Genomic DNA, 13,204 nt, shown 5'->3' on the forward strand with positions numbered 1-13,204 from the left:
TAAGCTTTTCCATTCTTCATCCTTCTTTCACCAGTGGTACCCAGTACTCAGTGTCCTGAGATTGGTTATGTATCATTTTTATTCATACTTATATTCTCTTATCATATGTGTGCATATCCATAAATACCATGTTTTAACTTTTATATAGTTGCTCTTATAAAGGAATGTATTTTTTTCCAAGTTTCTTTTCTTTAGTTCACTCACTCACTACTTGCTTGCTCACTCACTGAATAAATAACTGTTCTAGGTCCAGGGGACTATGATGGTGGATAAGGAAGATAAAGCTACCTGCCTAGTAACATTTCAGTGGGGAAAATATCTAAAAAGAAATAAAATTGATATCTTGGTCAGGTTAGAATAAATACCATGAAAATTTAGTAGAATCAGGGACTAGGGAATGCTGTGGGAGTGTGATGTATACTATTTTAGATAAAGTGGCCAGGGAAGTCCTTTTTCACGAGGTGACATTTGAGTAGCTGAATTAATTGAAAGAGTAAGCGTGTTAAATAAGATCAGGGAGAATTCCAGGGGAGAAAACATCAAGTGCAAAGGTCCTGAGGTAGAAATGATCTTGGAACACTTGAGAAATGGAAAGAAGTCAAGGGTGATTAAGTTAGCTAGAACAATGGTAAGAAATGAATCTGCAACTGGAGGGGTTGTGGGAGGGGCGGTGGGCTAAATAGGTAAGGGACATTAAGGAATCGACTCCTGAAATCATTGTTACACTATATGCTAACTAATTTGGGTGTAAAATAAAAAAAAATTAAAAATAACAACAACAACAAAGAAAGAAATGAATTTGGAGGAGAAGCCAAAGGCTAGCTCATGTAGGCCCTTTAAAGTGATGTTAAGGAATTTGGATACCAAGTGTGATGGGAAGCCACAGAATAATTTTTGAGCAGACGTATGACAGAGTTTGACATACTTTGAAGGTTACTTTTATATTAGAATTCTGTGTAGAATACTGTAGACACTTTATAGTCCGTGAACTGTTACTGACAAAAGAAAGAATGTGGGAGCTCTTTCTATGTTGCTCTGGGAAGATCTGGAGGATATATCGTTCATATGTTTTTCTGTACCTTTTTTCTTTTTAGAATACCACAGTTCATGTCAATGAAGAGGTGTGTGTGTGTGTGTGTGTGTGTGTGTGTGTGTATGTGTATGTGTTTGTGTTAATTTTCTCTGGAAGGCCATGAAGGACAAAATAAAAGGATGATCTCTGAGAAGGGGAATTGATTGATGATGGGAAGAAAAATGGGAAGGAAACTAAGCACTCAATCCTTTTTGTCTGTCCAGACAGACTGTACAGTGCACAGTACACATCTTAAGTATCTCACCAGCTGTATTTTCACACACTGAGCTCTCCCATATAATCCCCCATAGTGAGAAGTAAAACTTCACCAGGATGGCAGAAACTCTGATTCCCTTCTAATTAATATCCTTCCTTTGAAAGGGAAACCACCGTCCTTTCCTGACTTGTAGCACAGCATGCAAGAGTTTTACCTCCTTGTAGTGCCAGCACTCGTAACTCAATTCTGTTCACCATAATTTTAGTTTAGTGTTTTTATTTTGATATCGTGCAAATAATGCATCAGTAGATTCCCTTTGTTAAAAGGTTAAAACAGTACAGAAGTATATAAAACAAATCACACTCGACCCCTTTCTATTTCCTTTCCTCCATTCCATGCAGTGATTAATTATGTGGCCTTGTAGACTTTGTTCTGTGTTTACATGCATAAATAACTTTTCCTTTTTTAAAATACGCAATATGGTTAGTACTTGATGATGATGATGATGATAGTGCTATTAGATAAGTAGTTAAAATTTATTAGGCATTTTCTGTTGGTTCACTACTAATCTGGTATCTGGTCTTTAAGTTTCTCTCCATTCGTCTTCCCCTTCTCAGCTTAACCTCTCCATTGCTCATCTATTCTCTCTTCTACACGCATGCACTACCCTGTCTAGCCTTCATCATTATGTTCCACTGTTACTCAATAAAGATCTCAATCCAGCCAGACCTGTCTACTCTATTTTAGGAAATGCTCTATTCTTGTCTGCCCACGTATTTTTGTTTGTTGTTTGTGTCCCCTATGCCTTTGAAATTTCTCTTGTCTTGACAAGCAAACCATATTTTGGTTTACTTTCTTATGTTTACTCTCTGGCCCAAATGGCTTTTATCCTATTTCCTTGAGGTAGCTACACCTGAGCTCAGCCCTTCTTTATGTTTAGCGCATAACACTTTATAGTCTGTGAACTGTTACCGACAAATACACTTTCAGTCTCTCGCTTTATTTCTTTAGTTTAATATAGCCAGTTTTGCTTACCTGGCTAAAATGATCCTGTGTGGGGCTGGGGAAGTTCATCCACACAGGAGTTTCCCTCTACTTCTGTACACCTTTCCCCGCATGGTTCCAGGTCCTAACCTTGGTTCATAGGAGTCTGCATAGCCACTGCTGGTTGATCAGCATCCAGAACAATGCTTGGCACTTAGTAGGTTCTCAATAAGTACATGTTGGCTCTTAAGATGAAGCCATATTGGAAGTGACTTCTTCAAGCACCATCATGGCAGTTCACCATACATGGCACGTAACAAGCAGTCAGTAATTATTTGTTGAATTTAACTCCGTTTTGTTTTAATTTATATTTACCTGGGTTTTAACTGAACGCACATATTCTTTTCTGGGAAGATGTATCCCGATCCAGGATGGTCTTGACAGTAGAGTTGACTAGAATTTGTCAAAGGCAGAGCTGCGGCATTATTTGCAATGTTGGGCACAAGAAAGGAAGCATCTTTGGTTACTGACATCCTTTTTCCAAACATTACTCGTGCTGTTTCACCAGCTACTCATTGTCTGCACTTGGCTGTGTATTGACCACAGGGAATTATACCCATTCTTCTTATCAGTGCAGTGCCACTGCACATCACTTCCTCTTGTCATCATTGCCAAGAGCTTCTTAAGGGTGCAGAGGGGCGATCTGCCTAGCGCAGGTTCTTTAACTTAATATGCTGAAAATAATCACAGAAGGCAATGGGCATTATAAAATTATAAACTGCCCTTTTCTGGGTTAAACTTTGCATTTATTCCCTTTAAATCTGCTCAGCATTCTTAGCTTTAAAAATAGATACTTCCCACTTTTCTGGCAATTATGTGTGTTATGATTTATTTGAGGGCTTGTTATCTCTTAAGAAAAAAACTAAGCTAGAATTTGATAAAATTTGTTCCTAATAATGGGACTTAAGTAGTACTATGGCTTTTGCCCAAACCTTAAAAGTCGGTGAGACATTTTATGGACAATAATGACCTTAGGGAAAAGCTAGATTTATGTGAAGACTTTTGTTCAGATTAGGACATGTCATGTTCAAAATTGACATAATGTGACATGACTTTCAGTGAAGAGAAGTACTTCAGAATCAAAAGTTTTGAAGGGCATTTGGGGGCTTACTGGCCTGAGGAAAGGAAACGTTTAGAGGCTATTTTTTTGGATAACACATAGGAAGTAGAGCAAGCAGTCTGTTTTTGCTTTTGGTTATCGTTTGGCATTGCCAGTGAATTATTTGTTCACATATGAAGAAAGGAAGTGAGTGGTCACAGGACTTTAGAGAAAATTTCTTTCTCTAGACTTAGGTTTTTGTTTGTTTGTTTGTTTGCTTTGTAATGGTTTTCTGTTCTCATTTAAAAACAATATACCTTTCGCTTATATTGATTTAGATGTGTGTTAATTGTGTTCATTTAAGTTAGGGATCTTACCCTTTTTCCTCTCTCTCTTTCAGGATTTGAACCAATGAAAGAATCTTATGGCACTTACGAAGATAAATGTCACTCCTCCCTTTTTAATGGGAACTTCTGCTTAGAACCTGTATATGACTTTTCATCTGTGAGCTGTTCTTTGAGTAGCCACTGACTTTGAGTTGCAGGAAGGTCTCTGAAGATTTATATCAAATGACGTCAATGGCCAGCTTGTTCTCCTTTACTAGTCCAGCAGTAAAGCGATTGTTGGGCTGGAAGCAAGGTGATGAAGAGGAGAAATGGGCAGAAAAGGCAGTCGATGCTTTGGTGAAAAAGCTAAAAAAGAAAAAGGGCGCCATGGAAGAACTGGAGAAAGCCTTGAGCAGTCCAGGACAGCCAAGCAAATGTGTCACTATTCCCAGATCTTTAGATGGACGCCTGCAGGTTTCTCACAGAAAAGGCTTACCCCATGTTATATATTGTCGTGTTTGGCGCTGGCCTGATTTGCAGAGTCATCACGAGCTAAAGCCATTGGATATTTGTGAATTTCCTTTTGGATCTAAGCAAAAGGAAGTTTGTATCAACCCATACCACTATAAGAGAGTGGAGAGTCCAGGTAGGTTTTACTCTAAGAAGAACTAAACAAACGTGTCTCTTGCTGATTTACATTTCAGTGATTTAGTAGTTAAAAGACTATATTAGCCTTGTGTTTCCTTCTTAAAGATTTTAATCTCGGAAGGAATAGTGGCTTTTGAATTTAGCTTTTTATATGTAGATAATATAGCTCCCAAGTGGCTAATTCTAATTCATGTCCACCTTAAGCAGTCAGTCATGTGTGTGTGAATCAGGCAGAGGTAGTTGTATATGTGCTCTGCCTTTCCTGTGGGTGACATGTTTCTATTTTATCTAAAACCTGAGCTCCGTGTGTGTACTGCATCCCACTCCTTTTTGTGTATTCAAGAACTTTGTTCCTCCAGGTACCCCCGTCTCCCCAGCATTATATTTCCCCTCCCTACTAGACTATTTCTGTCAGCACACAAGCATGTCCTGATACTGCCCATCCTAAAATAAAAGTTCAGAAAGAATGCTGGTCTTGACCTCATTTACATCGCCTCACCCCCAGTCTCCTGCATTCTTTCCCCTAGTCCTCTTATAGGAGTCTCCATTTTTATTACCTCCGCAGAACTTTAGCCCTCCCCTTCGTTCTGGACACCCCTCCCTAGTTGGTCTCTCTTCCCTACCATTTGACTTGTGAAGATTACTTGTGATGCCTTCTTCTGGATAGAGGGCTCATTCCCAGTCCTCCTCTTCCTTTCCTTCTCAACATCATTTGATGGTTGATCTCCTTCCTTCCCACTCACAACTGTTTCTTTCTTGGCTTCTGGAACCCTACCCTTTTCTCATTCTCCTACCTCATTGGCTGTTTTTGTTTAGTCTCTTCATTGGCTTATTTTCCTGTTTTCACATGACTCAGTTCCTAGACATTTTCTACATCCATATTTTTCCTCTATGGGCTCTGTTAGCTCTCACTTGTCATAAAACTGTCTGAAAGCTCGTGCTTACACTTTGAACTCCAGAGTGTACTTCTTTGAGTTCTAGACTTTTGTATCCAGTTGCCCACTTGACACCTCCACTTGATCCCTCTCATACACATATCCTATTTACTATATCTCAGTAGGACTTTTGATTTTTTCCCTCACCAAGTGCTTTCTTCCTCCATTTTTCCCTATTGAAGTAAATGGCACCAAGCATTCATGTAATCACTACTGACGTCTTCTTTTACTTATCTCTCTGAAGTCCTGAATTTGAGCTATGAGCAAATGCTATTTGCGTGCCTTCAGAATATATCTTGATAATGTCCCTTCTTACCATCTCTCATACCACTCTTCTAGTACAGACCACATTCATCTTTCATCTTAAGTAGTGCCTGATAGGTCTCTCTGCCTCTTTTCTTTCCCTCCAACCCATTCTGTTTTCTGCACAGCAGCCAGAGTGATCTTTAGAGGATGCCAAATCATGTCAGTGCCTGCTCAAAACACTTAAGAGACTTTTATCACACTTAGATTTCTACATAACCTCTCTTCAGACTTCCTCTCTTCGATGGACTTGCCCTACCCCTGCAGCTAGACTTTTTTTTTTTTTTTTTTCTATTTCTTCTACTTCTCCCCTACCATCTTTTCATGGCACATTTTCTTACTTCATTCAGCCCTTGCTCAAATACCCCCATCACTACTTGATGCCGAATTAGCTTTTTCTTTTATTTATTGACTGATGTAAGCAGGAACTTCCTCTGTCTCATTCTATACTGCATCAGCAGTGCTTAGAATAGTAGTATTACCTTGCACTCAGTAGATGATGCACAGTAAGTTTCGTGTTTTGTTTTAATGAATGAATTGTATAAATTGAGATACTAGTTTGGTACATTTGTTATCTTTTGCTGTATAACAAATTAACACAGACTAAGGGGCTTAATACGCATTTACTATCTCGGTTTCTATGAGCCAGGAGTCCAGGCATGGCTTAAGTTGGGTCCTTTGCAAGACTGTATTTAAAGTGTTGGTCAGGTCGTGGGTTTCATGTGAGGCTCAGCTGGGGAAGGACCTGCTTCCTAGCTCGTGTGATTATTGGCAGGGTTTAGTTCCTTGTGGGCTCTTGGGCTCTTCTTGCTGGTTGTTGACTAGAGGCTGCCTTCATGTGCTTGCCACTTTTTCATAGGTGGCTCACATTCATGGCAGCCCACTTCAGAGACAAGAAGAGAGAGAGGGTCTTCTTGATGGAAGGGCATTACATTCTTATACTGTGTCATCACATACATCCTGTCACCTTTGCCACATTCTATTAGCAGCAAGTCACAGATACAATACTCACACTCAAAGGGAGAGGATTATGCAGGGGTGAATACTGAGAGTTGGGAACCACGGTGGCCATCTTAGAGGCTATCTGGATTTCACATGGAGATAATATAAGCCCAGAATGGTAAAAAAAAAAAAAAAAAAAAAGTCTCTGGAAAATGCAAAAACAATGGCAGTGATGGTGCTGTCAGAGATCCAAAAAAAAAAAAAAAAAAAAGACCCACACGTGAAATTCTGGTATATCACGATTAAAAAAGAAGATTCTAAAAGCTCCCACAGAGAAAAGAAAGGACATATACAAAGGACTGGAAGTGAGACTGTTAGGTTTCTCAAAGCAGTTCTGGGTTCTGGAAGGCAATGAAGCAGTGCCCCCAAAATTAAGAGAGAAAAAGTTGTTTATTCTGGAATCTGTCGGCCGACGAACAAAAGACAAGGTATTTTCATGTATGCAAGGACTGAAAATTCACCTTCCTTTTACCCTTCTTTAGGAAACTAATAGAGGATGAGATCTAGGAAATGGGATCCAGCAGGAGAAAAGAGAAGGGACATCTAAGGACTTGAGAGCTCTAGGAGACTTAACATAGCAACCAGTGTAGATAGTAGAAGAATGAAGGGCGAAGGGTCCAAGGGAAGAAATGAGTTAGTAGATTGTTTATTTGTAGCATCTGGAAAATAGTATTGACTGGAATTTGACAAAACTCTTAGACCCTGGAAATATCATTGGTACGTACTTAAGATCAAACAAATGAAGGAACAGGTCAATAATCAGCTTTATTAAAAGCACTGTTCAAGAAAACATATAATCATAGTACATATCTGGTTCAGGATTGAATATTTGTACATTTAACCAAAAGTTTTTTTGGAACTTTATTGTGGGGAAGGGGAATGGGAGTGGGGTAGAATGATACAAGAAAGCTACTTCCTTTGCCACAAGAGCAAATCTGCAGTGTCTTCACAAATTAATAAGAGCAATATAAGCATACTATTTAGCAATGCACAAAGTAAATGTTAGAAGAAATGGGTAAGAGTTTAAATTTGTTGTCTCTGAAAGCAGTATAGAAGGCTTAGAAATTGCTGTGTTTATCTCTTGTAGCTTCTTTTTAAACTATCCATGTATTTTGCATGAAAATAAAATAATTTCTAAATAAGTAGTGTGTAAAAATAATATAAAGAGAGAAGTCACTGATTTTAGCTCTGCCTCTAAAAAAAAGAAGGAAAGGAATCCTTACTAGATTGAATTCTTAAATAGTTATTTCACTAAGTCTTTCAGATTGCTAGCCAGCTAAACATAGAAATTCTTACTGTCTAATGCCCTGCTCTCCCATGGCAGCTGTCCCATCATTCTGTGAGGGAACAGCAGTTGGTAATACACTGTCGAGCAAAACAGTTGTAATCAGATGTTAACTATGTAATTACAACACTGATTCGGTACAAAGAAAAGAGACAAAAAAACAGTACAAATGCTGACTTATATAGCCTCTGATTCCTCAGGTACATCCCTACTATGACCTAGTTAACTTAAAAACAGATTGATTTTATTGCTGCTGAATGATGTCAGAGTCAAAGTGAGATTGTTGGAAGTAAAATTGCACTGACAAATATGGGAAAGTTGTAAAAGAGATAAACTGGTACTTCCAGTAGGAGTTTAAAGAAATTAGGTTTGTTTTGATTTCCTATAGGGAAAGGTAGACATTTCTATGTGATTGGTCATTTGGGTCTCTAAAGAAAGTGAATGTTTGAATAAAGTTCATCTCTTTAAAAATACGTCTCTTAAAATACTTAGGCTTTGTTGGATGTATTTTCATTATGATCATGTTTAGAAAACTGATTTTGAATGGAAGATTTCTGCCTAGGAAATGTTACTGTTTTCACTAGGGAAAACTTTACTGAAGAACCTAAAATGTGTTATCTCTCAAACTAAGAAAAATGAAATGTTCAAAATTGAAAACATAGAGCCTTTCAAGGCATCTTCATAGTTGACCTCAACGTCTGTCTCTAATCTCAGCTCCTAGTTCAGTGTTTGGGGCACCTGTCTGTGCCTTCCTGTCTCCCTCTTGGAGTCTCCCCATCTCCTCCTCTACTATCTCTGCCCCTGGCACCCCTCATTCTGTAAGGTCCCATCAGGTATTGTCTTTCCCATAGTGTGTTGTTTGATCCCTTGCTAGCTGGAAGTGCTCACCTCTTTGAATTCTCACTGCATTAAATTTTCTGTATTATTGTTGTTTTTAAACATGCCTTCTCTCCTATTGAACAGGAGTGGTGTCTTCTCTGTATTTTCTGTTTTCCAGAGTTCTGTATACAGGCCTAAATCCTTAAAGAGTTTTTGGTTTAGTTATTATGTAAATAAACATTCAAGGTTCTACAGAGCAGCCCTTCCTGAAAGTAAATTGTTTTAATGGGCTTATAATTGTACTGAATCCTTTCTATCTACCCTTTAGTGTGTATGGGATGTTTGCTTTAGTTATTGCTGACAGATGACTTTTGATTTTTGTCTTTCAGTCTTACCTCCAGTATTAGTGCCTCGTCACAATGAATTCAATCCACAACACAGCCTTTTGGTTCAGTTTAGAAACCTGAGCCACAACGAGCCACACATGCCACAAAATGCAACGTTTCCAGATTCTTTCCACCAGCCCAACAACACTCCTTTCCCCTTATCTCCAAATAGCCCTTATCCGCCTTCCCCCGCTAGCAGCACATATCCCAATTCCCCAGCAAGTTCTGGACCAGGAAGTCCATTTCAGCTCCCAGGTAAGAATTTATTTTATTGATACAAAAAAATTACTCCTCGAGAATCAGCAGTTGTTTTTATACTACTGGCCCTCTGGGTGAACTGTTACATGCTAAGAGGTAGCTATTTTTGACTATATCCTTTGGTAATTGTTTGCTATCCAGAAGAGTTTTAGATTTTATTTTGCCATGGACCATATGTTTTCTAAAAAGGAGAGTTGCTGTATTTTTCATAGTAATAGAACAAATTTAGAATTTGTATAGAACCATAAAAGACCCTAGAATAACCAATGTAATCTTGAGAAAGACTAAAGTTGGAGGCATCACACTCCCTGATTTCAAAGAGCTACAGTAATATTTTAAACAATTTTTGAAAAATTGAAGTATAATTAACATACAGTTTTAAAGATATCATAATTAAAGCAGTGTGGTGTTGGTATAAAAACAGACACATAGATTACTGGAGCAGGAGAGAGAGCCTGGACATAAACCCACACTTAGGTGGAGGGTTAGTTTACGACAAAGAAGCTAAGAATGTACAGTGGGGAAAGGACAGTCTCTTCAACTAATGATGTTGGGAAAACCGGACAGCCACATGCGAAAGAATGAAGCTGGACCACTAACTGATACCATACACAAAAACTAACTCAAAGTGGATTAAAGACTTGAACCTAAGACCTTAAGCCATAAAACTCCTAGAAGAAAACATAGGCAGGAAGCTCCTTGACAGTGGTTAGTGCTGGCTTTTGGATTGACACCAAAAGCAAAGGCAATAAAAGCAAAAAGAAACAGTGGGATGACATCAAACAAAAAAGCTTCTGCACAGCAAAGCAAACCATTAATAAAATGAAAAGGCAGCCAACCGAGTGAGAGAAAATATTTGCAAATCATCTATCTGATGAGGAACTAATCTCCAAAATATATAAAGAATTCCTACAAATCAATAGCACAGAAACAAACATTCCAATTAGTAAATGGGCAGTGGACCTGAATAGACATTCTTCCTGAGAAGACATGTACGTGACCACCGCCACATATGCTCTACATCATTAATCTTCAGGGAAATACAAAACCAAAATGTGTCATCTATCACCTTACACCTGTTAGAGTGGCTACTATCAAAAAGACTAGAAATAACAAGTGTTGGCGAGGATGTGGAGGAAAGGGAATCCTCACGCACTGTTGGTGCAGATTGGTGCAGTCACTGTGAGAAACAGTATGGAGTTTCCTCAAAAAATTAAAAATAGAAGTGCCAGATAATCTGTTAATTCCATTTCTCAGTACTTACAGGAAACAAAAACACCAGCTTGAAAACATGCACCCCTGTGTTCATTGTAGCATTATTTATGATAGTCGAGACATGAAAGCAACCTGCGTGTTCACTGAGGGATGAATGGATAAAGAAATGGTGGTGTATTCAGCCATAAAAGAATGAAATCTTGTCATTTATGACAACATGACTGGACTTTGAGGCTATTACGCTAAGTAAAGTAAGTTAGGGAAAGACAAATATTATAAGATTTTTCTTACATGTGCAATCTGAAAAACAACAACAATAACAAAACACCAAGATCATAGATACTAAGAACAGATTGGTAGTTGCCAGAGACAAGGGGTAGGAGAAATGGATGAACTGGTTTTGTTTTTTTTTAGTTTGAATAAATTGAATGTTTTTAAAAAAGCAAACACAGTTTTGGGGAGATAATCCTTTAAGAATAATGAAACAAAAATCACTTTCTCCTTTCATCCTACATTCTGTCTCTCACTGCTTGATTTTTGTATATAGTGTGTATCACAGTCCAACATAATATAGATGATCTTATATTCTGCCCTTCCCTCCTCTCCCTATCTTGACTACAAACTCCATGAAAAGGGGGTAATTAGCTTCTTTTATTTACTGCTTCATCCCCAGAGCCTGCCTCAGAGCCTGGTATGTGATAGACCCTCAGTAAATATTTATTAAATGAATGGATGAAATTATAGAAATATATATGTACAACTAACTACACTGAGTGGCTGCCACTGTGACTTCAGAATGAAGCCAAATGCTGCTAAGTTGAAAGGTTTCATAGGGGGTCCTATACACGTTAAAGGCAGAGTATTCTAATAGGTTATCAACATTCTGAAGACAGACAAAGACTGTGTTCTATGACTGTGAAGTAAAGTAGGTAATCTGGAAAAATAGAAATGTTTAATTATCACTGGATCATTTATTGGACCAAACAACTAAATTCTGTATTACCAGGAATTAAAAATAAAAGTTCTAGGGGCGCCTGGGTGGCTCAGGTGGTTAAGTGGCCAGCTTCGGCTCAGGTCATGATCTTGCGGTTCATGAGTTCGAGCCCCAGATTGGGCTCTGTGCTGACAGCTCAGAGCCTGGATCCTGCTTCGAGTTCTGTGTCTCCCTCTCTCTCTGCCCTTCCCCTGTGTGTGCATGCTTGTTCTCTCTCTCTCTCTCTCTCTCTCTCTCTCTCTCTCTCTCTGAAATAAACATTAAAAAATAATAAAAGTTCTACCAAAATATGGAAGTAACCATATTTGACTTAAATATTTTCATGTAATTTATGATATGAAGTGCCATTTATTGAGTGCCTTTTGTGTAACTGGAACTATGATGAAAGATAGTGTATTACATTTAATTCAGAACAACAATGTGAGATAGTGTTCCTGTTATTATAGGTGGAGAAAGAAGTTGATTTTCGCTCTAAAAGTTTAAGTACCTTGCCTAAGGTTTAAGACCTAGGTTTCTCAGACTCTGAAGTCTTTGCTTTTTTAACTTTAGTGATTGTCACATCATCATAGACTTTGGAAGGTTAAAATGCACTCCAGTTATCTCTAATTAGGTCTGATGAACTGGTTTGCCTGGAGAAAGATCATAAGTAGATTTTATAAAGTTCCCAAATTTTGTTAATGGCGTGTCCCATATGGACACATTGTTTTCTCACTTTGAATGCCTACTCTTGCAGATGGAGCCATAGGGAAGTATATTATTTCTGGTTTCTCTACTGCAGTGAAATATCAGTTGATGCAGTTATTTATTTTTTGTCTTTCTAAAAGGAATTAAGTGTCAGCTGTTTAACTTGCTGTTAGGTATTTGTTTAAAAACTAATTTTCGTACTTTGTCCTAAACTCAGTCTGATGGCAGTTCTTTCTCAAAATATATTTTGTACAAACCTTCGGGTGAGAGACAAATTATATTCAGTATTTATAGCTACCGAGACAAAGATATAACTAGTTTTTGCAATGATTGTCAACTGTGAGTGCTGGAACTCAAAAGATTTTCTAGTTAACATTCAGTTTCCTAAGAGAATTACCTAGTCATTTAGTAAGACATGACAGCCATTTTAGGATGTTGCAAAATAATTAGGTGTTTTGCTGCTGTTTGTGTTGGTACATTTTGTATGACCATTGTATTTTCCAGTGTTCATTAACAATACACAGTATGTGATGATCTTGATAATTTAAAAGTGTCTCTCTAGGGGTGCTTGGGTGGCTGAGTTGGGTAAGCGTCTGACTCTTGAGTCAGGCTCAGGTCATGATGTCACAGTTGTGAGATGGAGCCCCGTGTCAGGCTCTATGCTGAACGTGGATCCTGCTTGGGATTCTCTCCCTCCCTCTCTCTCTCTCTCTCTCTCTCTCTCTCTCTGCCTCTCTCTCTCTCTGCCTCTCTCTCTCTATGTCTCTCTCTCTATGTCTCTGTCTCTGTCTCTCTCTGTCTCTGTCTCTCTCTCTCTCTCTCTCTCTTCCCCTCCCTCCCTCTCTCTTGGCCCTTCCCTGCTCGCACACACTCTCTCTGACACTCTCAAAATAAATAAACATTTTAAGAAAAATAAAAAATAAAAGTGTCTCTGTGGGTATGTACTCAAACTAGGATAATCTGCATCCTTCAGATTA

At 38.4% G+C, this 13,204-nt stretch overlaps 1 protein-coding gene across 1 annotated transcript in view; it reads left to right on the forward strand.

Annotated features, from left to right (window-relative positions):
• Positions 1 to 13,204, forward strand: part of SMAD5 (SMAD family member 5) — a 48,757-nt gene that overhangs the window by 16,656 nt on the left and 18,897 nt on the right. Inside the window, exons 2-3 of the mRNA XM_049649231.1 lie at positions 3,773 to 4,344; positions 9,080 to 9,331. Of these exons, the coding sequence (XP_049505188.1) occupies positions 3,942 to 4,344; positions 9,080 to 9,331 (655 nt within the window). The 5' untranslated portion in view covers positions 3,773 to 3,941. The remainder of the gene's footprint in view (positions 1 to 3,772; positions 4,345 to 9,079; positions 9,332 to 13,204) is intronic.

This window comes from Panthera uncia, assembly GCF_023721935.1.
Source record: "Panthera uncia isolate 11264 chromosome A1 unlocalized genomic scaffold, Puncia_PCG_1.0 HiC_scaffold_17, whole genome shotgun sequence".
NCBI classification, from domain to species: Eukaryota; Metazoa; Chordata; class Mammalia; order Carnivora; family Felidae; genus Panthera; species Panthera uncia.